We start from the raw sequence: 25964 nt of genomic DNA, 5'->3' as shown, positions 1-25964 counted from the left end.
ACCTTAATCCCATAAAAAAGCTGTGGAGGGAGCTGAAGGTTCGAGTTGCCAAATGTCAGCCTCAAAACTTTAATGACTTGGAGAAGATCTGCAAAGAGGAGTGGGACAACTACAAGAAACGTCTGACCTCTGTGATTGCCAACAAGGGTTTTGCCACCAAGTACTAAGTCATGTTTTGCAGAGGGGTCAAATACTTATTTCCCTCATTCAAATGCAAATCAATTTATAACATTTTTGATATGCGTTTTTCTGGATTTTTTCGTTGTTATTCTGTCTCTCACTGTTCAAATAAACCTACTATTAATATTATAGACTGATCATTTATTGGTCAGTGGGCATACTTACAAAATCAGCAGGGGATCAAATACTTTTTTCCCTCACTGTAAGTCCTTGACTCCTTACTCTTCTCCCTGTGCCCCTCCAGAACTGTGCCAGCTCCAGACCCTCCAGCTCATTGACCAGCTCCCGGCCCGCCAGCTCCCCCACGCCCTCCCCCCAGGGCCCCCAAGGTCCCAGCCTGGACGAAGGGGGAGACAAGACCTGCTCTGGCCAGCCCAGCCCACTCCCCAACCCTACCTACCCCCACATCCCAGGCCTTGTGGAGGAGAACGCCAACAGAGGTGAGCCACAAGCTCCCTCACCCACAGTTCCGATGACAATACTACCTACAGAGGTGAATCGATGACTTCCTCCCTTTCTGACCCTCATCCTGAATGCTGCATTTCACTCCGAAAACAAGATCTCAGGCTGTATATTGCATACCATAGTCTGAGAGCTGAATGAAAGGGGGGTAAAGACAGCTGAAAGAATATGCTCCAGCTTTTCACAAAAATAATCTAAATCGTCCCAAAAATATTTAGACACTCATTCTTCACTTCAAAAACATATTACCCTGTGTGGGAGTGTGGCCAAGTGTAGTTTGTAGTCATGCAGACTCCCATGGACATATTGCCCACAGTGGCATGGGTACGAATCTCACCCCAGTCTGTACTTTCTTGCTGTCTTCCCCTCTACAACCTGTACCCTGCCTACCTTCCAACTGTCTAAGTAAATTACGAAAAGAAGGACAGAGCTCTTGTCCTCCTTTTTGTAAATTAAATACAAAATAAGCATATTACTCAAATGTACAACTTCGAGAGGCAATCATGAAATTCAGTAACAAAAATAAAACAAATAACCTTTGCTGATTTTTCTAAACCAATAATAGTTCCTCTTAGAGGATTTTGAGTAGCCTATGTAATTAGGACTGAGAAATATGGAACTTTATTCAATCAAAACCTGAAACCGGATCTTGGTTTCAACAAGAGTTTGGAGTCATTTAATCAACAAAAAAAGTGTTTTTATATGACATAACATGTCAATTCAACCTCACATTTATTCAAACCATCTTCCTCGAGAACAATCTCATCCTAGTCTTACTGCGGAAACATGTGTATTGGCTTTGATTGAACAGCGAATCTGCGATGCATTAGGTTGTGAACGAGGAGTGGTGCTTGGCACAGAGAGTGAACCCAGACATGATAGCTCCTCTGTAGGACTCAAACACTGTCCAGACTGCACAGACTGAACAGCTTTAATGCAGTTCCCTGACCCGTGTATCACTGAGTGGAGTCAATGTAATTGAAGGGGAGGAAAACACACATGATAACACACAACACAGCCATGCATGCACGCAATCACATATGCACGCGTGCACACACAAAGCATTTACGCACATGCACACACACCTATACACACACAGACACAACACAGACACACACACACAGCAGAGGAAAGTTTCAAATCAGTGAAAAAAGGATGGTGGCATCTCCTTAGTAAGTGACTCAAATACAGAGTCAAGCTGCTATATCTTCTCATTTCTTTAAAGCTGCAATCTGGTATTCAAACAACTGCTCAGCCTGACACTTTTTTGGTAAACTGGTGAGGGATGGGTTCAAGGACTGATATATCCATGAGATGAAAATGATGTTTTACCATGTTTTGAAGCTGTACATTGTTTACACACAATGGAGTAAAATTAGCTCATATTTGGGGTTCTGACAGAGAAAAACAGTCTAACAAAGCTCATGAGGCATTTCTATGTTATATTTAAGCAATAAGGCCCGAGGGGGTGTGGTATATGGCCAATATACCATGGCTAAGGGCTGTTCTTATGCACAACGCAACACGGACTGCTAGAACACAGCCCTTAGCCAGCCGTGTTATATTGGTCATATATCACAAACCCCTGAGGTGCCTCATTGCTATTATAAACTGGTTACAAACATAATTAGAGCAGACCAAACTGAAATACAGAAATATCTGATTTACATACAAAACCAGTTAAAAGTTTGGACACACCTTCAAGGGTTTTTCTTTATTTTTACTATTTTCTACATTGTAGAATAAAGGTGAAGACATCAACACGATGAAATAACATATATGGAATCATGTAGTAACCAAAAAAGTATCAAACAAATCAAAATATATTTGATTTTCTTCAAAGTAGCCACCTTTTGCCTTGATGACAGCTTTGCAGACTCTTGGCAACCAGCTTCATGAGGAATTGTTTTCCAATAGTCTTGAAGGAGTTCCCACATATGCTGAGCACTTATTGGCTGCTTATCCTTCACTCTGCGGTCCAACTCATCCCAAACCATCTCAATTGGGTTGAGGTCGGGTGATTGTGGAGGCCAGGTCATCTGATGTAGCACTCCCATCACTCTCCTTGGTCAAATAGCCCTTAACCAGCCTGGAGGAGTGTTTTGGGTCAATGTTGAAAAATAAATGATAGTCCCACTAAGCGCAAACTGGATGGGATGGCGTATCGCTGCAGAATCCTGTGGTAGCTATGCTGGTTGAGTGTGCCTTGAATTCTAAATAAATCACTGACAGTGTCACCAGCAAAGCACCCCCACACCATCACATCTCATCCTCCATACTTCACGGTGGGAATCACATATGCAGAGATCATCCGTTCACCCTACAAAGACATGGCAGTTGGAGACAAAAATCTCGTATTTGGACTCGTCAGACCAAAGGACAGATTTCCTCCAGTCTAATGTCCATTGCTTGTGTTTCTTGGCCCAAACAAGTCTCTTCTTATTATTGTTGTCCTTTCGTAGTGGTTTCTTTGCAGCAATTCGACCATTAAGGCCTGATTCACGCAGTATCCTCTGAACAGTTGATGTTGAGATGTGTCTGTTACCTGAACTTTGTGAAGCATTTATTTGGGCTGCAATCTGAGGTGGTGTTAACGCTAACGTACTTATCCTCTGCAGCAGAAGTAACTCTGGGTCTTCCTTTCCTGTGGTGGTCCTCATGAGATCCAGTTTCATCATAGCGTTTGATGGACTGCACTTAAAGACATTTTCCGTATTGACTGACCTTTATGTCGTAAAGTAATGATGGACTGTCATTTCTCTTTGCTTATTTGAGCTGTTCTTGCCATAATGTGGACTTGATCTTTTACCAAATAGGGCTATCTTCTGTATACCACACGTACCTTGTCACAACTCAACTGATTGGCTCAAACGTATTAAGAAAGAAAGAAATTCCACAAATTAACTTTTAACTAGGCACACCTATTAATTGAGATGCATTCCAGGTGACTATCTCATGAAGCTGGTTGAGAGAATGCCAAGAGTGTGCAAAGCTGTCATCAAGGCAAAGTGTGGCTACTTTGAAGAATCTGAAATATAAAATATATTTTGATTTGTTTTAACACTTTTTTTGTGACTACATATGTGTTATTTCATAGTTTTGATGTCTTCACTATTATTCTACAATGTAGAAAATAGTTTAAAAAAAATAAGGAAAATGAGTAGGTGTGTCTGAATGTTTGACTGGTACTGTAAGTAATTCACACCTTTGAATCAATACTTTGTAGAAGTACTTTTTGCACTGATTACAGCTGTGAGTCTTTCTGGGTAAATTTTTCCACTCCTGGATTGTGCAACATTTTCCCTTTGTTCTTGAGAAAATTATTCAAGCTCTGTCAAATTGGTTGTTGTAAGTCAAAACTGTAACGAGGCCACTTTGGAACATTCACTGTGTCACACCCTGATCTGTTTCACCTATCCTTGGGATTGTCTCCACCCCCTCCAGGTGTCGCTTATTTTCCCCAGTGTATTTATCCCTGTGTTTCCTGTCTCTCTGTGCCAGTTCGTCTTGTATGTTTCCAAGTCAACCAGCATTTTTTCCCTTTCTCCTGCTTTTTGCATTCTCCTTTCTCTAGTCCTCCCGGTTTTGACCCTTGCCTGTTTCTGGACTTTGTACCCACGACCATGGGTTAAAGGCTATTATGGAGCAAATCAGGGAGTTAGCTCAGACTGTCTACCACCTCTGAAACACCCCAATCATCCAGTAATTTTTTTCCTGTCTGTGGTGAGTTTGTACAGCCTATCCCGACTCCCTGTGAACCCCTCGTACCTCCTCCAGAGCGATATTCGGGGAATCATGGTACCTGCCAGGGTTTTCTTTCTCTGCTCGCTTATTTTTGAGCTACAGCCTTCTTTGTTTTCTTTAGACCGATCGAATGTTGGGAAGGGCGCTCTCCTGGGCTACGGCAGTTTGGGAGCAACAATCTGCCATTTGCGGTCATTTGGAGGAATTCATGGCAGAGGTGAGTTTGAGTCTCCGGTTTAAAGGAGAAAGGTGACCAGAAAACTGCTTGACTTACGTCAAAACTCTGTAGTGTGGCAGACTACGCGGTGGACTTTCGCACGTTGGCTGCCGAGAGTGCCTGGAATCTGGAGTCTCTTTTCGATACTTTTCTGCACACAATCTGACCTGGTTCGTGAGGCGCAACGCTCCCAACCTGGACCTGAAGGGGGCCCGGCTAATCCGTCTGTTTGTCCCTAGTCCGGTCCCGGGTCCTGGAATAGGCTCATTCCTCCAGGCTGACCTGTCATCCAGCGTCCCGTTGTACACTAGCCTTCCTTCGACAACGCTTCTGGTGGCCCACTGGTCCCTGACGTCTCTGTCTTCGTCACTGCATGCAGTTTGTGTGCTCAAAACAAGACTCCATGGCAAGCTCCTTCTGGCCTCCTGCAGCCACTACTGGTTCCTCATCGTCCCTGGTCTTATATATCTCTGGACTTTGTTATTGGGCTCCCTCTGTCTGATGGCAACACTGTCATTCTGATGGTAGATGACCGGTTCTCCAAGGCCGCCCATTTCATCCCTCTTCCCAAACTACCTTCAGCCAAGGAGACCGGATCCATGGATCCTGTCCACGACCATTCTCTTGACTACCCGTTTGGATTAATAAACATTGTAAGTCTCCAACCATCTGCCTCCTGCCCCCTGTGTCTGCATTTGGGTCTCGCCTTGTGCCTTGATACACTGTCTTTGTTAGCAACTCAAGTGTAGATTTGGCCATGTGTTTTTATTTTGAATTTTAACCTTTATTTAACTAGGCAAGTCTTATTTTCAATGACAACCCACTGTTCCCCGGTAGGCCAACTGCCTTGTTCAGGGGCAGAACGACAGATTTTTTTTACCTTGTCTGCTCAGCGATTCAATCCAGCAACCTTTCGGTTACTGGCCCAACAGCCTAACCACTAGGCTACTAGGATATTGTGTTTTAAGTTAAGGTGAATTCATCTTCCAGTGTCTGGTGGAAAGCAGAGTGAACCAGGTTTTCCTCTAGGATTATGCCCCAGTCCTTAATGATTTCAAACACACCCATAACATGATACAGCCACCATTACACGTGAAAATATGGAGTGGTACTCAGTAATGCATTGTATTTGATTCGCCCCAAAAATACTACTTTGTAATGAGGACAAAAAGTGAATTACTTTGCCACACTTTTTGCTGTGTTAATTTAGTGCCTTGTTGCTAACAGGATGCATGTTTTGGAATCTTTTTATTCTGTACAGGCTTCCTTTTTCCCCTCTGTCAATTCGGTTAGTATTGTGGAGTAACTACAATGTTGATTCGTCCTCAGTTTTCTAGAATGCCTCAGCAGTTTCCTTCCTCTCCGGCAACTGAGTTAGGAAGGATGCCTATACCTTTGTCGTGACTGGGTGTAGTTATACAAAACAAAAAGATAAATGCCACATGCAACAATTTTAAAGGTTTTACTGAGTTACAGTTCATATGAGGAAATCAGTCAATTTAAATAAATTCATTAGGCCCTAATCTATTGATTTCACATGGCTGGGAATACAGATATGCATCTGTTGGTCACAGATTATTATTTTTTTAAATGGACCTTACAATGGGCCTCAGGATCTCATGGTATTTCTTTGCATTGAAATTGCCATTGATAAAATGCAATTGTTGTCCGTAGCGTATGCCTGCTCTTACCATAACACCAACGGCACTCTTTTCACAGCAAACCGCTCACCGCACGACACTATACACGTGGTCTCTGGTTGTGAGGCCAGTTGGAATTACTGCCAAATTCTCTAAAACGATGTTGGAGGCAGCTTATGGTAGAGAAATGAACATTTTCTGGCATCAGCTCTGGTGGCCATTCTTGCAGTCAGCATGCCAATTGCACGCTCCCTCAACTTGAGACATCTGTTGCATTGCATTGTGTTGTGACAAAACTGCATATTTTAGTGGCCTTTTATTGTCTACAGGTGCACCTGTGTAATGCTGTTTAATCAGCTTATTGATATGCCACACCTCAGGTGGATGGATTATCTTGGCAAAGAACAAAATCCTCACTAATAGGGATGTTAACAAATGTCTAAACTATTATTGCACACGGTGAGCCCATGCAACTTACAGTATTATGTGACTTGTCCATCAATTACAGCAAGCGAGGGGGCCCACAAAACGCAGCCGAGGCCAATTTTATTTAATTATTTGTGAAGCACAAACATAAATATTGATTGTCAGCCGTTATTACCCAGCTAATTTCCTGTGCGGCACCACCTCCCATATCAATGTGCCCCGCTCTGCATGATTGAGCGTCTAGTGAGCTTTGCGCTAGCATTGCACTCTACTGCTCTGCTACTCTACTGTTTGCATATGTAAAGCTCAGCGGAGCCTCAGCGCTCGCACAACCACTCTAAGTAATCGTCTTGACGAGCCCGCCCAAAATCCAACGCAACATGAGCAATGATTGAATATTTGTTTTTAATACCGGGCCACTTTCTTTAATCGTCGGCGGGTAGTGGGTAGGGCACCCCCCTGACCGCCAAGGGAGCAGTGGAACTAGATAGTGTGAGGAGGACACAGAGAGAGAGCGAGAGAAAGAGACAGGGTGATGAAGGATGGAGTTTAATGAATGAAAAGAGAGATAGATAGAGAGTGAGTGAGGAGAGATGAGGTTGATTGTGTGCATTGTCTGTGGGTGTTGTTGTATTGTGCATATAGTACATACGCGCTGAGCTCTAAGGAAGTGTAAAGTGCGGCGCTCTATAACTCTATTTAACAGAATGAACATTACCCAATACCAAGACATTTTATCCCAAAAACCTGCTTGGGCTCTACCAGGAGGCTGACACAAGTGGATCTTCCAGTAAGACAATAACCCGAAGAACTAATCAAAATCCACAAAGGAATGGTTAATTGATCACAAAATAAAAGTCTCAGTCTCTGGACTTGAACCCCATTGAAAACCTGTGGTTTGAACTGAAAAGTGCAGTCCACAAGTGCAGATGAATGATATCAAGGATCTGGAAAGATTCTATTTGAAGGAATAGTCTAAGATCCTCCCAACGTGTCCTCCAATCCCATAAAACATTTTAGAAAAAGGCTGTGTCGTTATCCTCACGTAATTGTTGGCATCCTTGAAAAAAATAAAACGAATACTGAGCTATATTGTATGCTAAAAATGTTTTTATTATGTTATACTAATACAGTTGCTCAGAGAAAGAGATTTTGTTTAACAAGTAATATAAAACATTTTTTTACAGAGAGGGACTGTTGACATGTTTCAAGGGCTTTCACAAACAACTTAGAAATATAATATAATTCTATAAGTTCTAATACAAAATGTTTTTGTAAAATAATAGTGTTAAGTCAATATTAACAAGGGTTCTAATGGTCAGATTTTCTCCTTTTAGCATCTGTTCCCCTTTTATTTGTGCACCACATTTTTGGAAAGCTGTTTAACTTATAATACTCAATGTTGTCGTTTCAGCTCCCCCTTATTTTAATGGACTTACTGAAAGTCAGTGTTTCTTAGAGCAACTATAAAAACCCGAAATAACAACTGTGAAAGTGATGAAACAAAAGTGAATTCCTTTCTACAGAAATATTGAAGATTTGTGCGTTGTCCCTGGCCAATAATAAATCAAATAAAGTAAGTCAAGTATGCTTCCCTAATGGCCCCCTATTTCCTATATAGTGTAATACTGTTAACCAGGGCCCATAGGTCTCTGGTCAAAAGTAGTGCACTATATAAAGGGAATAGGGTGCCATTTGGGTATGCAACTTAAGTGAAGTTGTCAGTGCGCAGCCTGCCAGGATTCTTTCCACATAGCACTCTAGTAAAAAGTAGTACACTATATTGGGTGTAGGGGGCCATTTGGGACTCAGCCTAAGTCAAGTTGTCAGTGCGCAGGCTGCCATGATCTGATCCCTTGTGCTGTCTGTCGTCTCTGGGTACAGGCCCATCTCCTGTAGGTGAAGGAGGAACCATATGGTTGTACTGCTAACATCTGACTCGCCCCCTCTTAACATGTGTTTCTCAGCATCAGCTGCAATTAGGGGCCTACCATTGCGTCTAAATAAAGGGGCTCGTCTCTCTATCGCATGCAGCCGCAGATTACCCCCAGAGCTCCCCACCAACACCAATGTGGTGCATGGGGATGGGGGGATGACTTTTCTTCCTCCATCCCTCTTTCATTCCCTCCCTCCTGGCCCGCTGCTTGTCACACACGTTTAGCCTGATTCATTGACACGCCACAGGATCTGGGGCCTCCCAAAATGCCCCAGAGACAATGACAGCATCAACTTTTCTCCTTCAAACTCATCTGTAGTACACCTTTTTAGTCCTCGTTCACCTTGTTCAATCAAAAGCTGCATGTGGAGGTATCCGGGAAATTTCTGTTTGTGTGACCATTTGCACAATATTGATGTTGTGAAGCTAAAAGGAACACCAGAGCGCTCTCTCGCTGTTTTTCTGCCTCACTGTGGGAATTTCCATATACTGGTTTTGATTGAATAGCGGCAGTAACGGGGTAAAGTTATCGTTTCCAGCTAGCCATAACATAGCATCGTGATTCTTAATCCACTGTATTGATTTAGCCTGTTTTCTGTTTTGTCTGCTGTGTTCCAGCAAGGTAAGTTTGTGGAAGTCACCCTATCACAGAAATAAGAGAGTGTATTGAAGTGTACTACCAATTTTTATTAGTCATGTTTTACTAATTTGATTTATACTGTAGCTCTTGAAAGACGACGACTTGAAACGTCATTGACGCTTTTCCGCGTTTATCTGTGTAAAAACAGAAACGCTCTGTTTTCAATTACTGATTCCAGTTGGAAAAACAGCTGGGCACATCTATCCAGGTATATGCTCCTATTTTCTGAAGGAATGAGTCTTTACATTGGGGATTGGCATCACATCGATAATTGCACGAGCAGAATTACAGACACCAGCAAACCCTGGTGCGGTGAGAGGGAGGTGTACTCTCCATGGTGGCTTTATGGTTTACGTCTCGCTGATGCAAAGTGATGTGTACTAATTCTACATCTGGTCAAACAAAACAGGCCCCAGAAGTTCAGCCAATGCAAAAATCACTTCCCTTTTTCTCGTCCTTTCCTTCTTTCCTCCTGCCCTCTCTTTATTCAAGCCATTTATGCATCTTTATTCATTTTTCTCCCATCCACAATGATTGACAAATAACTGGGGGTGACCTTGAAGGTTGTATGCGTTGAGCTTTAGCTTGCTCAGCCTTTGTTTAGTGGATCTGTGCCGCTGTATCAGGGCCTTGTCATTTGGACTGAGGCTTTGAGGACTTGATTGTAGCCTACAGTCTAAATACCCAAACAAACTGCTGGGGCCAAAATGTGCTATTGGTTTGCTGTGTATTTACATTCCTTCCTTCATCTCACTCTGTCTTTCTACATCTTTCTCTCTTCTGTGTTTCGCTTTCTCTCTCATCTCGCTCTTGTCTCTCTCGCTATCTCTCCCGTCTTTTCCTCTCTCTGTCTCTTCTCACTCCCTTCTCCGCACCCTCTTTTCTCTGAATGGCACATGCAGGATCTCTGGCCTTTTATGTTTACATAAAAACCAGTTTGGGGGAAGAAATTAAGTTTTGAGATTTCAATTTAGGAATTCCATATTCTTAATTTCCTTTTTGCTTGGGGCCGTATTATGTGAAATCTGTAATTCATTCTGAGGTAAACTTTAACTCTGGCACCCACATGTTCTTGCGCTCATGCTCTGGCACTTCATATTTATCAGACACACACACAGTCAATGAACAAAGGAAAATATGAAATATTGAACGTGTGTTGTCGCTCTTAGGGCGCTTTAAGTGTGAATGTTTATGCATATGCACTCGACTGTTTCAAAGCGTGCCGGGTTCCAAATGTGTTTTCCTACTTGTTTCGCATACGGCTTGCTTGAGCAAAGTCGAGGACAGAAATCTATTCATAATTCAAAGAAACAACAACGGCGAGTTGAAAGCTATAACAAATTGGAGGGAAAAGTTGAATTTGTATCTTCTTAGGAGGCTGACTCCATAATACATACTGCTCCCACTGTGTGGTAATGGGATATATGATGGATGGCCAACCAGCATAGACTCCCATTCCTTCTCTTTGCTATTCATCTGTTTATCTATTTATTCATTTCTTCCGTCATCCAGTGAGACCCAGACTAACTGTGGATTGGGCCCTGGAGGGTCTCTGGAGGGTTCGCCGTAAGTGGCCTAAAAGGGATATTTCACCCAAATTACACAATAACATATTGGTTTCTGTACTCTGTTAGCAGTCTATGCAGTAAGATGTCAGCAATCCATACTTTGGTTTTGTGTACCTGGTCACTGTCTTCAAATGTGCCACTTTGTAATTTGGGTGAACTATCCCTTTAACATGGTTGTTTATCAAAAGAAGGATGGATACTACAATTTACTATAGATCCTTTAGGGCATTTGGTGTTGATTGATGTCATTGGAGGCACAAGGTGCAGTGTGGCTTTGGCTTCCTCAAAGCAGATTTGATGTGGTTGCTGTGAGCCCATAAGTTAAAGGTACAACTGTCTCCACTCATATATTGTGCCAAACAACACCCCTTGGCTGTGGTATATACTGTACTGTATTCACGATATACCATGCCTCCTCAGGCCTTATTAACGCTAAAGTACCACATACAACTTTAATACTTTGTTGAATCACAGTACATTAACAATCAATGTCTGGACATTGTACCTGTCTTGTAGATTATGCACTCTAAAAAAGGGTACATTAGAAGAGTATACTGTACATACACCACTACAACCAGACCAGTTGTTTCTCAAGATGTCGCTCTAGCTAGCCAACCTCGACCTAAAGAAGTGAAATTCCTGATTTTTACCTGGATTATGTTGGAGAGGCTTCCATTAAATAACACCCTCTGTTTTCTGTTGGACAGGTAACTCTTTATCCACAATATAGTATGGGGTGTGAAGCCATAACACATTTTTTTCCCCAGAAGCAGACTATGATCGATTATGTCGAAAGCCATCCTGAAGTCTTACAAAACAGCCCCCACAATCTTTTCATCATCAGCCCATCATCAGTCTTTTGTGTGCTGTGCTGTGCTTGTTGAATGTCCTTGCCTATAAGCGTGCTGAAAGTCTGTTGTCCATTTGTTCAATGTAAAATAGCAACTTTTTTTTCCAAAAGTTTAGGGAGGGTTGGTAACAGGCTGATTGGTTGGCTATTTGAGCCAGTAGGGGCTTTACTATTCTTGCATAGCGGAATGACTTTTGCTTCCCTCCAGGCCTGAGGGCGCACACTTTCTAGTAGGCTTTGTTTGAAGATATGCCAAATAGGAGTGGCAATATCGTCCTCTATTATCCTCAGTAATTTTCCATCCAAGTTGTCAGAACCCGGTGGCTTATCATTGTTGATAGACAACAATACTTTTTTCACCTCTTCCACACTCACTTTACGGATTTCAAAATTACAATGCTTGTCTCTCATAATTTGTTCAGTTATACCGTACTTGGATGTGTAGTGTCAGCGTTTGTTGCTGGCATGTTTGCTAATCTTAACAATGAAATAATCATTACAGTAGATGGCAACATCAGTGGGTTTTGTGCTGAATGAACCATCTGATTCAATGAATGAGTTTATCTTTTTGCCCAAAATTTGATTTACGGTGCTCCAAAGCTTTTTACTATTATTCTTCATATAATTAATCTTTGTTTCACAGTGTAGTTTCATCTTCTTTTTATTCAGTTTAGTCACACAATTTCTCAATTTGCAGTACGTTTTCGAATCAGTTGTGTAAAGTGCAGCAGCTACTGTAGTTGCACCTCATTACACACATACAGACCAGCAAATATTATTTAAATCATCAACAGAGGAATTACTGCAAAACTTATTGTATGATCTCTTATACACCATGTTAGGCCAAGCCTTAACTTTGGTTTTCCTAGATATGGCTACTATATTATGATCACTACATCCATTGGATTTGGATACTGCTCTAAAGCACATTTCAGCAGCATCAGTAAAAGTTGTGATAAATACATGTTGATGATTTCATTGCTGTGCTGTTTGTAACTGCCCTTGTAGGTTGACTGATAACCTGAACCAGTTTGAAGCTTTTTCTTGAGTGGGCAGCTTGATAAAAAAGCCAGTCAATATTGAAATCGCACAGAAAATATACAAATATATATACAAATATCCTGCTCTGTCCATGTCTGATCTGTGTAAACGTTTTGACCAAACCCTCTGGTCTGCCACAGTATGTACAGTCGGACGTTTACCACAGTATGTACAGTCGGAAGTTTACCACAGTATGTACAGTCGCAAGTTTACATACACTTAGGTTGGAGTCATTAAAACCCGTTTTTCAACCACTCCACAAATTTCTTGTTAACAAACTATAGTTTTGGCAAGTCGGTTAGGACATCTACTTTGTGTATGGCACAAGTCATCTTTCCAACATTTGTTTACAGACAGATTAATTCACTTATAATTCACTGTATCACAATTCCAGTGGGTCATAAGTTTACATACACTAAGTTGACTGTGCCTTTAAACAGCTTGGAAAATTCCAGAAAATGATGTCATGGTTTTAGAAGCTTCTGATAGGCTAATTGACTTTGGTGTGAAAAGTGCAAATCAATCCCAGAACAACAGCAAAGGACCTTGTGAAGATGCTGGAGGAAACCGGTACAAAAGTATCTATATCCACATAACCTGAAAGGCCGCTCAGCAAGGAAGAAGCCACTGCTCCAAAACCGCTATAAAAAAAGCCATACTACGTTTTGCAACTGCATATGGGGACAAAGATCATACTTTTTGGAGAAATGTCCTCTGGTATGATGAAACAAAAATAGAACTGTTTGGCCATAATGACCATTGTTATGTTTGGAGGAAAAAGGGGGAGGCTTGCAAGCGCCGAAGAACGCCATCCCAACCGTGAAGCATGGGGGTGGCAACATCATGTTGTGGGGGTGCTTTGCTGTAGGAGGGACTGGTGCACATCACAAAATAGATGGCATTGTGAGGAAGGACAATTATATGGATATATTGACGCAACATCTCAAGACATTAGTCAGGAATTTAAAGCATGGTTGCAAATGGGTCTTTCAAGCATACTTCCAAAGTTGTGGCAAAATGGCTTTTAAGGACAACAAAGTCAAGGTATTGGAGTGGCCATCACAGCGCCCTGACCTTAATCCTATCAAAAATCTGTGGGCAGAACTTAAAAGGCGTGTACGAGCAAGGAGGCCTACAAACCTGACTCAGTTACACCAGCTCTGTCGGGAGGAATGGGCCAAAATTCACCCAACTTATTGTGGGAAGCTTGTGGAAGGCCGCCTGAAACATTTGACCCAAATTTAAACAATTTAAGGGCAATGCTACCAGATACTAATTGAGTGTATGTAAACTTCTGACCCACTGGGAATGTGATGAAAGAAATAAAAGCTGAAATAAGTCACTCTCTCTACTATTATTCTGACATTTCACAACCTTAAAATAAAGTGGTGATCCTAACTGACCTAAGACAGGGAATTTTTACTAGGATTAAATGTCAGGAATTGTGAAAAACTGAGTTTAAATGTGTTTGGCTAAGGTGTATGTAAACTTCCAACTGTACCACTCTGTTGATATCACGTACATTATCAAGCATTTCACACGTTATCCAGATACTGATTGTTAGCACTTGGTGGTCTATAGCGGCTTCCCACAATAATGGGCTTTAAGTGAGGCAGATGAACCTGTAGCCATAATACTTCCACAGTTTTTTAACATGAGATCATCTATACGCTTTACAGGAATGTGGTTCTGAATATACACCGCAACACCACCCACATTGACATTTCTGTCTTTTTTGTAGATGTTATAACCATGGATTGCTACCACTGTATCATCAAAGGTATTATCTAAGTGAGTTTCAGAGATAGTCAGAACATGAATGTCATCTGTCAAGTTATTGATTTCATGAACCTTGCTTCTTAGGCTACATATGTTAGTGTGGGATATTTTTAGCACATATTGGATGCTTGATTGTTTTTATTGCTTTACTGGGAAGCTTATCAGAATTGGACATGCTCATGTTATTTATGTTTGAGGTGATAGTGCAGGATGAACCGACCACAGTGGACTTCCTACTAGGGCACACCGCCTGAGTGCTAACAGTATAACTCTGGTTCATAGGCACAATAGTTGTAGGCTCAACAGAGGCCAAAATCTCCAGGTCTCCCTCATCTTCAACCTTTTTTTGCTCCCAATCAAGGGCGTTGCTCAGGGACCTGTGTTGTCCCCCACTACCTTTACCACTCCCCTGGGGGTGACCTCTCACGTCCCGCCCGCACCGCTGCTTGTACAGGCCCCTGGGATATGGGGGGGTGCAGGTATAGCGTAGAGGCAAGGTGACAGCACTCTAAACCAATGGCGCATCAAGACACTTCTTCCCCGGGCAGCAGGACCGTAGATCAGAACAGGGAGGATGGCGGAGCGACTGAGGGTGACAGGGGAATAACATCCCTTTCTCCTCAATCGACAGGGACCATAACTCCTGCTTCTCCAGGGACAGATTGAGAAAGGCAATAGCCAGGGGCTGTGAAGCACGGATGCTTAGGAGAATTGAAAGTTAAAGAAGCAGCGGTTGGGACTTCTTGTTATTTTATTTTTTTTGTCCCTTTTTTTATGTATATATAAAAAAAATCCTTATAAAACTATCGAACAATAAATCCTGTGCGTTCTTGCACCCCCCCAAAAATAAAAAAAAACATGATTTTATATACACTGAGTGTACAAAACATTAAGAACACCTCCCTGATACTGAGTTGCACCTCCCCTTTCGCCCTCAGAACAGCCTCACTTCGTCGGGGCATGGACTCTACAAGATGTTGAAAGCGTTCCACTAGGGATGCTGGCCTGTGTTGATTCCAATGCTTCCCACAGTTGTGTCAAGTTGGTTGGATGCCCTTTCTTGATGCACATGGGGAACTGTTGAGCGTGAAAAACCCAGCAGCATTGCAGTTCTTGTATGTTTCAAAGTATTTTTTGCTACTTTTTGATATCTAACATGACTCTTAGATTATGTAGAGCAAGACTAGGATATTTGAACCAAACAGAGTTTCCTTCTGAAGCTTCATTTCCTGGTCCAGGAATAGTGGTGTTTCTGATTGTTATACTGCTTGGTGTGTTGTAGTGTATTGTATATTGTAGAGTACTGTGATGAGCTGGTACTAATGATAGTGCACTGTTATGAATCATTGTGTTACATGGTCTTGTGTCTCTCAGAGCCTGTATGGTTACTGCTGCATCAGGTCTGAGCTGTCTCACTCACACCATCTCTCCTTCTCTCTCTCTTTCCCTTCCTCACTCTCTCTCTCTTCCCCTGTCTTTCCTCCTGTCTCCTTCTCTTCCTCACCCCCCATCCCTGTCCTCTTCCCCCTATCTCTCTCCATCCTGCCTGAGGCAAGAGCCTCCTCCTTCTCCATGCATGGCCACTTTCCCCTGGGGAACAGCTTTTATTGACTGATCAATTTCACAGTAGCTTATTGAATGCCTTTTAATGGTTTCTTTATTTTCAATTACAATACACTGTGTCTCGCCTGACGACGTGGCAACCGACAACGACCCAATGTATTCACCAGAGAGCAGCGAAATTTTGAACCCCCATTTTGAGAAATTACGAATGTTTTATGTGTTCGTTGTAATGGGTTTGGGACTTTTATTGTCACGCTGGGATAATATTGTCCTAAACTGTGTGGGGCGAAAAAGATTGACTGGTTGAATATCATTAGTCAAGATATTATACCAATAGTGATAATAAAGAAACACTACACAACAGAAAACCTCAGTCAAATCACATTAAATGAATTAATATTTGTGCTGGTTGAGATTTAGGCCTAATACATTCCACCATAGAGTAGCTTGCGATTTCCAAGCCCAGTATGGTCACTGACTAGACGAGGGGAAGGGTACATTTCAATGTGCGTTGGAGATTAATCGGCGGTATATAAAAAAAATTGGGATTATTTCATTCAGGCACTGTCATCAAGTTGATGAAGGCAAACACCGATAGGTCTGGTAAATACAGTGGATGAAAAATAAAAACTGCTATAGTGTTAAGGTGTGTGTATATTGGATGGCGGGGATTGTGTTTGTGTGTGCCTGCCAGCCGACCAGGTTACCAGGCACCTGCTCCACTGAAGGTGAAAGAAGTGCTCACTTGAGCTCATTGAAAAGTAGATGTGACAGTAAATTTTTCAGCCTCCCGAGATGGGAGATCTTGTTATAGCAGTCAGGATGGGGGTCAGGGCAGTGGCTGTTGATGATTGAGGAAAAGAGAAGTAAATTCATTCTGCTTCAGGCACTTTGTCAAGTGCCAGTAGCTTACCGTTGAGAGCCACTCACCCATCACTGTGTTACGGCCCCAGAGGTCACCCTCCCGTCGTAAATCAGAGTCGCCTCGCCTCGGCTGCTAAACCTATTGCCTGCTCTCCTATTGCCGCTCCCCCTGCTCCTAGTGAAATGAAAAAGGAAGATCAGCCAAGCCCATGTTGCTGCTGTTTTGAAGAACATAACAGGGGCATGCATGTAAAGGAGATGACTGGGACTGGGAAAGAACTCTCTGGGAGCACTCCTCCACGCCACATGTTGCTTCTGTTTCATAAAAGCCACCTCTCTTTTTTTCGCTCTCAATTCAATTCAATGTACATTATTGGCATAGAAAAAAAACATGTTTACATTGCGAAAGCAAGTCTCTCTGTCTCTTTCTCTCAGGGTACATATCGATCCTCACGTATCAAGTCATTAAAAAGTGTATTTTCTCTGTTTTTTCTTCTTCTTTCTATTGTTTATGAGAATGAGGCAATTAATTGGTCTGTTTAAGTTGGAGCAACCGGTTCCTGGTGGTTTATGATGTGTATAGAGTTGTTGCCGCCATTGCATGGTTGCAGTTGCATTGCCATCAGTGACAATGTTTTTGATTACTCCTGACAAACCTCCTTGGAGTGTTAATTAAAAATGGCAGCAGATGCGCAGGTGTGGGAGATCATTAGGAGACACAGGGCCCCCTTGTTCACACACACACACACACTTGTCTCGCCACACCCCAGCCCAGCGTGCACACGATTGCACACACACAGGCCTCCACAGCTCAGAGGAGAAGTTATCAGGAAAGGGGAGAAGAGAAAAGGAGAGGAGCAAGGGAGAGGGGTGGAGAGGATAGAAGGATGGAAGATGAGAGAAAAGAGAAGGACGGAGAAGAGGAGAGGAAACAGTGCTAACACCGTAATCTGCCAGACAACAGATAGAACCAAACCAGAAACATATCCAAAACCAACTCAACCAGCAGGTGCCTTAATAACATACAACCGTCAATCCTACACACCTACAAACTGTTCTAGGATCAGCATTAGTCAGCCCTATCCAGTATCTCTCACTTTGGGTTTCCATGTCTGAGTGATGGCGCTAAATGCCCTAACAACAGCTGCAAGCGGCACGAAAGCTATCAGCAGCGTGTTTCTGAATCTCCCCTAAAGTGCGAAAGGTCTGATGATACTCAAACATGCCGTGTTCGTTTTTCTGGTGAAACGTAAGCTCCAGTCTACAGAAGGATTCCTTCATTTTTCAGTCTTTGCTCGCACTGCCATCACGGCCCAGAGCTTTGGACCCAGCCGGGACTCACGCAACTCTGCATACAGACCTTCACAGGGTGCCTCCAAACCAAACATCAAATGTACAAACGCCCAAAGGCTCTCTTTCTTTCAACCTGTTAATTGATATATTATGAAATTATTGAAATCTTGTGTGGCCATGTGCAAACATTTTTCTGGGATGGTGGGAAAGAGAGAGAGAGAAAGAGAGAGGAAAAGGGATCCAGTGTGTGTGTGCACTGCTGTTTTTAATATTCCTTCTTATTAGGGTGTGATTATCCTCCCACGCCTGGCTTCTCTCACATGATGACTGGAAGAGGAGCGGGGAGACCAGGAGAGAGCACTTTGAAAACCTGTGTTTTCACCTCTAACTTTTCATTTCAGCTTTTTCCTCAGTGAATCAGCCTTTTTTCTTAAAGTAACTGTGAATTCTGACGGCCAAATGACAAAGATAGTTGATTTAAAAAGTATTTATAGAAAAATTGTGTATGTAAAAAAGCTATTTAAATATATGGATACTAGCCTACAATGGATGTTCAGGGTTTGTTTAAATATTAGGCAATTTTGAGCATTACTGCTCTTGCATCCCTTGAGAAGAATCATTGGCGTATTTGTTGATGGTATCATGCCAAACATTGTCGACGACCTCTGAAGACTCCCACCGTTTAACAGGCGCTAACATCAGCCGTAAGCGAACGGTTAGCCTTTTCCAGCATCTCTCTCCCAGGATGTTTATGCCTTTATATTCGCCTTCTCTTCACGCATACACACACACTCGCGTCCAAAGGCCTCTCCAGTCAGCCGATGCGCTTCTGCCGCTGCTCCTCACCGCCTTCAACATACTCTGGCACAGTTTTGCTAACCTCTCAAATAGAAAATTCCACCCTTTGATGCAAATCGCCAGAGCAGGCTGGATACATGCCACTGAGCATGCTGGCGACCGTGCTATGATCTGACGGAATATTCCGTGCACCAAGAGAAGAAAAAAAATGGAAAGGAAAGGACGACAAACAGAGAGAAACAGGATGGAGGGAAGAGGAGAAGAAGAAGAAGAAAAAAGGCAGCGAGAAACTGCAGAGCAGGTCTCCGGGGGCCCGACCAAGCACTTTGTATCGTACATATATCACCTGTCAACCACGGGCTCTAAAGAGACACACAGAAACACAATGGAACTGACAGATGGTCCAAAACAAACCAAACCTGGTTTGATGCTATTAAAAGCTGTTTACCTCGGCCAGACGGCTGCCTGTGTGTGTGTGTGCGTACGTGTCTGTCTGTCTGTGTGTGTGTACAGTATGTGTGAGAAGGTGTTTGTGTTTGTTCTGTTCGTGTGTGTGTGCTGTTTCTTAGCTCCCAGCATTTCATCCAGCTCACTGTTATGTTAGCAGCTCCCAGGCGGCAGTTCTAAGGCCGAATAGTGCAGTGTGTGTGTGCTTGTGTGTGTAGGAGCTGTACCACAATTAAGATTAAACAAAAGACACAACATAGTGAAACATTCTCACTGATTACTATGGTTGTTGTTGGACACCAGCTAAACTCTCTTTAAGTACTGACTGATCAAACCCCCCCAAGCGAAGGGTAAGAGAGAATATCCCCCTTCCCTATCCCCCCTTCTTCATCCCATCCTCCCCTCTAAAGAGGTCTGACACCTTAGAATGATGAACCCCTTAAATGCACTGACCTTTCTCATGTGGACTTCACCCACCCCCACACTTTCGCCATGTAGATGAGACAGAGACAGATTAATATATTTCTGATGGGGAGCGATTTGAGAGCAACACGCTAAATTAATTCTGGTGGAAGCCAGCCAACCTCCTGTTACTGACACAGGGCCACTTTGAGACCATGACAACTATGAGAGAGGAGAGGAGTTGACAGGCCGTGGGTGTGTAGGTGTGTGTGGAAGTGTGATTACTTTGCAAGAGTAATGTGTTACATTGATTGTATCAGATGCAGTCTCAGTTGCAGTTATAATATTCCTATTCAAAGGCTTTTTTTTTATTTGCTTAAGACAGCATCCAATTATATGTGATGATGGACTTTGGGCTCATTTGGGCTTCTGAATTTTCTCCATAATTACAAGAGCATAATTAGTCATTCAGAGCTGACAGCCTTGTGTGTATGTTTAATTTAGGAAATAATGAATGATTACTTTGTCCCATTACATAGTTTATTTGTCACGTTCTGACCTTAGTTCTTTTGTTATGTCTTTGTTTTAGTTGGTCAGGGCGGGGGTTGGGTGGGTGGTCTATGTTCTTTTTCTATGATTTGGTATTTCTGTGTTTGGCCTGGTATGGTTCTCAAGTCAGAGGCAGCTGTCAATCGTTGTCCCTGATTGAGAACCATACTTAGGCAGCCTGTTTTCACCCTTGAGTGGTGGGTGATTATTTTCTGTGTCTGTGTGTTCCCTACGGAACTGTTTTGGTTTTTGTTATTTCACGTTGTTAGTTTGTATTTTCAGTGTTCTATTAAAAGAATCATGAACAGGTACCACGCGGCGCATTGGTCCTCCGATCCTTCCAACTTACTCCTCGTCAGAGGAGGAAGAAGACCGTTACATTATTAGGCATGGCATATTATAGTATCCTGATATTAGGAACACCTTCCTAATATGGAGTTGCACCCCTTTCTGCCCTCAGAACAGTCTTAATTTGTCAGGGCAAGGACTCGATGTGTCGAAAGTGTTCCACAGGGATGCTGGCACATGTGGAATCCAATACATCCCACAGTTGTTTCAAGTTGGCTGGATGTCCTTTGGGTGGTGGAGCATTGTTGATACACATGGGAAACTGTTGAGCCTGAAAAACCCACCAGGGTGGTGGACCATTGTTGATGCACACTGGAAACTGTTGAGCATGAAAAACCCAGCAGCGTTGCAGTTCTTGAAACGCTCAATACCACTTTGAAGGCGCTTAAATATTTTGTCTTGCCCAATCACCCTCTGAATGGCACACATACACAATCCATGACTAAAGGCTTAAAAATCCTTCTTTAACCTGTCTCCTCCCCATCATCTACACTGATTGAAGTGGATTTTACAGGTGACATCAATCATTTATTTAACCAGGAAAACCCATTGAGACCCAGAGTCTCTTTTTCAAGGGAGACCTGGCCTAGAAGGCAGCAACAATCATTACATTACATAATTAAAACATACAACAATACAATACAAGTCAACAACATGATCCAGCCTAAAAAAAAAGCATTTACACTTTTCTGTAACAGAGTCGGGGATCATAGCTTTCTCCTGGATTCACCTGGTTAGTCTATGTCATGTTTTGTACACTCAGTGTGTGCATTACTGTTTCAGCTGTCCATGCTCTGATTGGCTCCAATGATCGCCATTGGGTCATCCCTTGTGTTTGGTTTGTTCCAATCTGATTGGTCAGTTAGACATTTGAGTCCGAGATAAAACATTTTTAGTTGCAGACAACCTTTTGACATCTCAGTTTACACGAAACACACTGGAATAAGCTATCTATGAAAACGTTTGAGTACATGATTTAAAAAACACTGACAAAAGCATAGTCTAAAACTACTGGTCCTGAGTTGTTTATCATGTATATTGTATCTTATTTTTGCTTGGATATGTCTGTTAATACATTCGATTCCCTGCATTCTGTAATTCACAGATTATTGTGGTTGACAATTATTTTCCACAATTTCAGATGTGCTGTTCACTTAGGATTATCTGTACCGTATACCCTGTAAAATATATGACCTTTTGGCAATTTTTGCAAATATCTTTAAATAGGAAAGAATCTCCTTATTAGAAAAGCCTCTACTTGTAATACCCCAGGGAGTGCCACACATATTTTCTTCCCCAAACAGTCCAAGTGGTTCCATGTTTAGTATGTTTGTAAAGCGGTGTGAACAGAGACGCGGGACCGCAGAGGCCTCCCTCGTGGTGGAACTATGCCTGTTGATTTAGCATGCTACGGTTCCCATGGCATTACAGTGAAAAGTACAGGAGTATTATACAAGTATGACATTCCACAATTGTGTGTGTGTGGCTCCAAATTGCTTCAAAAATACTTTTTATGGAAGCACAAGAACCAAAATATCCAGGGATGAATAATAATGTGCAAACTGAATTGAAGAAAAGTTGTTACTTTGTGTCGCTTCAGTTGAGGTCATTGGCAGTCCAAATCAGATAGTATAGATAAGAGAGTGTGTGCTGAAATAGAAGTGAGCCGGAATCAAACCATGCTCTCTGGTGTTTCAGAGGCAGCGGCTTAGACCACTAGACCACCCCAGGCCATTCAGACAAGATCCTTATCTGAGGTGACCATTGTGGTCAACAGCGATCATTTCCTCATAAATATACTTTCCTGTTGGTAATTTAATTCACTTTTGGAATGAAATGTCCCAACCACATGTTGGGACATTTCCATAATATAGGGCCCTATAAAATCTGCGTTGCCATGAACGCGTATAGAATCACGGAATCCAGACATTAAAACAGAATTCAACCATATTCCAAAATGTATTGAATTTAGTAGGTTAAAGTACTAATTGCGTTGAACTGGTTAGAAAATGCATTAAATTGCCCAAGATTTTCATAACTCCTGAACATTATGCATCAGTGATTCGTATTTCCCTTCAACTTCCTGAATAGTGAGTGCGCGTTTGTCTACCACTGTGTAGCCAGTAACGATGATGCTAGGGTAATGACAACCGTCTTCTGGGAGATGGAAAGGTTTTTCCAAAATGATATTATGATTATTTGCATCAATCCAGTGTCCACTCTACAATCACATGAGCGCTACAGAAACATTGCAAATCAAACAATAGCATCTGGCTGGGGTGATTACAGCCCCCAAAATAAAAAAAATGATCCCAGAACCTCAAAAGTGGTCTCCTGATGTGGTTTAAAGTATTATTGTGGACATAGAAAATCAAATGTGGTTGTTTTTCTCTCCCTTTTTTTTTGTTGTTTGAAAAACTAAAACCTGAAAAAAACAAATGGAATTTGGAGGGGATAAAACTAAACAGATTTTATAGGGCCCTAATAATTTAACCCTCGATGTACTTTAAATTCAACATTCAATTTACCTCAATCAATCACCCAACTACCTCGTACCCCAGTACACTGACTCAGTACCGGTACTCCTGTATATCGCCTCGTCATTTTATCGTGTTACTATTTTATTTTGTATCTATTCATACATTTTCTCACTTTTTAACTGCATTGTTGGAGTAAGCGTTTAATGGTAAAGTCTACAATAATTGTATTCGGCGCATGCGACAAATAACATTTGATTTGATTTGATTTAAAGCTATTTCTTGATCAATGAAAAGTGAACACAGTAACTGTCCAAATGCATTTCTGTTTTAACGGGCAACATTTTTGTTGTATTACAATATTGTTAAATAACAAGGATGTGAAAATGACAATCACAGTTATATCAAAATGATCTATGTCGAGACAAATTAAGGAAATTGTGTTAATTTAGAAACGGTTTATAGGATAAAACAAATTGGGATGTCATTACTTTTTTACTGTTGTATTACTTTTTTACAGTGTAGAACAGGGGTAGGCAACACGGGTCCTCGAGTGCCGCAGGCACTTCATGTTTTTGGTTTAACTAACCTGGGAGACCAGGTGTATTCGATTCAGGCAATCACTGAATCAGGTGTGGTGCCTAGTTGGAACAAAATCGTGAAGTACCTGCGGCACTCCAGGAACAGGGTTGCCTACCCCTGGCGTAGACTGAAAGAACAATAATTGGGAGCGGACACATTTTTTATAATTTTTATTTGATCTTATCTTTTCACTTATCAAATCACTGTGTTAATTGTAATACTCCAATATATTAGATAACACATGTTTTCAAAACTCCTTGGCTGAGTGATGTGAGAGGTAGGTGAACCAGACAAACTGACAGTGTTGTGTGTGTGTCTGTTTCCTTCAGGTCAGCTGTCCATTCCTTGTGTCCCAAAGAGCCTAAAGGATTCCCACAGTCATGCTACAGGTGCCTTGATCCCCAGAATGGTAATAACACACATACTGTACACGTACACATTTAGTGCATTCGGAAATTATTCAGACCCCTTCACTTTTTCCACATTGTGTTACGTTACAGCCTTATTCTAAAATGTATACAAATATGTGTTTTACTCATCAATCTACACACAATACCCCATAATGGCAAAGCAAAAACAGGTTTATAGAAATGTTTGTAAAAAAATGTTTTTTTAAATGTATTTACATAACAATTCAGACCCTTTGCTATGAGACTCAGAATTGAGCTCCGGTGCATCCTGTTTCCATTGATCATCCTTGAGATGATTCTACAACATGATTGGAGTCCACCTTTGGTAAATTCCATTGATTGGACATGATTTGGAAAAGTACACACCTGTCTATAAGGTCCCACAGTTGACAGTGCATGTCAGAGCAAACACCAAGTCATGAGAAGGAATTGTCTGTAGAACTCTGAGACAGGATTGTGTCGAGGCACAGCATTGAAGGTCCTCAAGAACATAGTGGCTTTCATAAATCTTAAATGGAGTAGGATTGGAACCACGAAGACTCTTCCTAGAGCTGGCCGCCCGGCCAAACTGAGCAATCGAGGGAGAAGGGCCTTGTTCAGCGAGGTGACCAAGAACCCGATGGTCACTCTGACAGAGCTCCAGAGTTCCTCTGTGGAGATGGGAGAACCTTTCAGAAGGACAACATCTCTGTAGCACTCCACTAATCAGGTCTTTATGGTAGAGCGGCCAGACAGAAACCCATTTTCAGTAAAAGGCACATGACAGCCCACTTGGAGTTTGCCAAAAGGTCCCTAAAGGACTGTCATACCATGAGAAACAAGATGTTATGGTCTGATGAAACCAAGATTGAACTATTTGGCCTGAATGTCAAGCATCATGTCTGGAGGAAACATGGCACCATACCTACGATGAAGCATGGTGGTGGCAGCATCATGCTGTGGGGATGTTTTTCAGGGACTGGGAGACTAGTCAGGATCGAGGGAAAGATGAACAGAGCAAAGTGCAGAGAGATCATTGATGAAAACCTGCTCCAGAGCGTTCAGGACCTCAGACTGGGGCATAGGTTAACCTTCAGACAGGACAACAACCCTAAGCACACAGCCTAGGCGACGCAGGAGTGGCTTCGGGGAAGTCTCTGAATGTCCTTGAGTGGCCCAGCCAAATCAAATCAACGTTTATTTGTCACGTGTGCCGAAAACAACAGGTGTAGACGACCTTACAGTGAAATGCTTACTTGCAGGCTCTAACCAATAGTGCCCGGACCTGAACCCGATCGAACATCTCTGGAGAGACCTGAAAATAGCTGTGCAGCGACGCTCCCCGTCCAACTTGACAGAGCTTGAGAAGATCTGCACAGAAGTAGTGTCATACCAAAGAACACTCGAGGCTGTAATCGCTGCCAAAGGTGCAAAGTACTGAAAAAATATAAAGTACTGGATAAAATACCTGAATACTTATGTAAATATGATATTTCAGTGATTTCTTTTGTGTGTGAAAGTTGCTACATTTTCTACAAGCCTGTTTTTGTTTGTCATTATGGGGTATTGTGTGTAGATGGATAAGAAAACAAATGAACCCATTTTAGAATAAGGCTGTAATGTAACAAAATGTGGAAAAAGTCCAGGGGTCTGTACACTTTCCGAATGCACGGTACATACACACCACTGTTAGATCTGTCATTCCCTCCTCTGGGCCTTTTGGGCTTTCTAACAGGCTAAACACCGGAGGTCAGGCTGTGGCATTTGAC

At 42.2% G+C, this 25964-nt stretch overlaps 1 protein-coding gene across 8 annotated transcripts in view; it reads left to right on the top strand.

Moving 5' to 3' along the window:
- The window catches only part of LOC112234280 (adhesion G-protein coupled receptor D2), a 158060-nt gene that overhangs the window by 97861 nt on the left and 34235 nt on the right, over nucleotides 1–25964 (top strand). For 5 of the 8 annotated variants that reach the window (XM_024402337.2, XM_024402338.2, XM_024402342.2 and 2 more), the window contains 2 exons: nucleotides 425–620; nucleotides 24136–24215. In XM_024402337.2, the coding sequence (XP_024258105.1) occupies nucleotides 425–620; nucleotides 24136–24215 (276 nt within the window). Of the gene's footprint in view, nucleotides 1–424; nucleotides 674–24135; nucleotides 24216–25964 lie in introns of all 8 variants that reach the window. The other 3 variants (XM_024402340.2, XM_042321909.1, XM_024402341.2) reach the window with 1 other exon arrangement.

Source organism: Oncorhynchus tshawytscha, linkage group LG05 (assembly GCF_018296145.1).
Source record: "Oncorhynchus tshawytscha isolate Ot180627B linkage group LG05, Otsh_v2.0, whole genome shotgun sequence".
NCBI lineage: Eukaryota > Metazoa > Chordata > Actinopteri > Salmoniformes > Salmonidae > Oncorhynchus > Oncorhynchus tshawytscha.
Note: the sequence above shows the minus strand (reverse complement) of the source record. Positions and strands in the feature narration are given on the sequence as shown.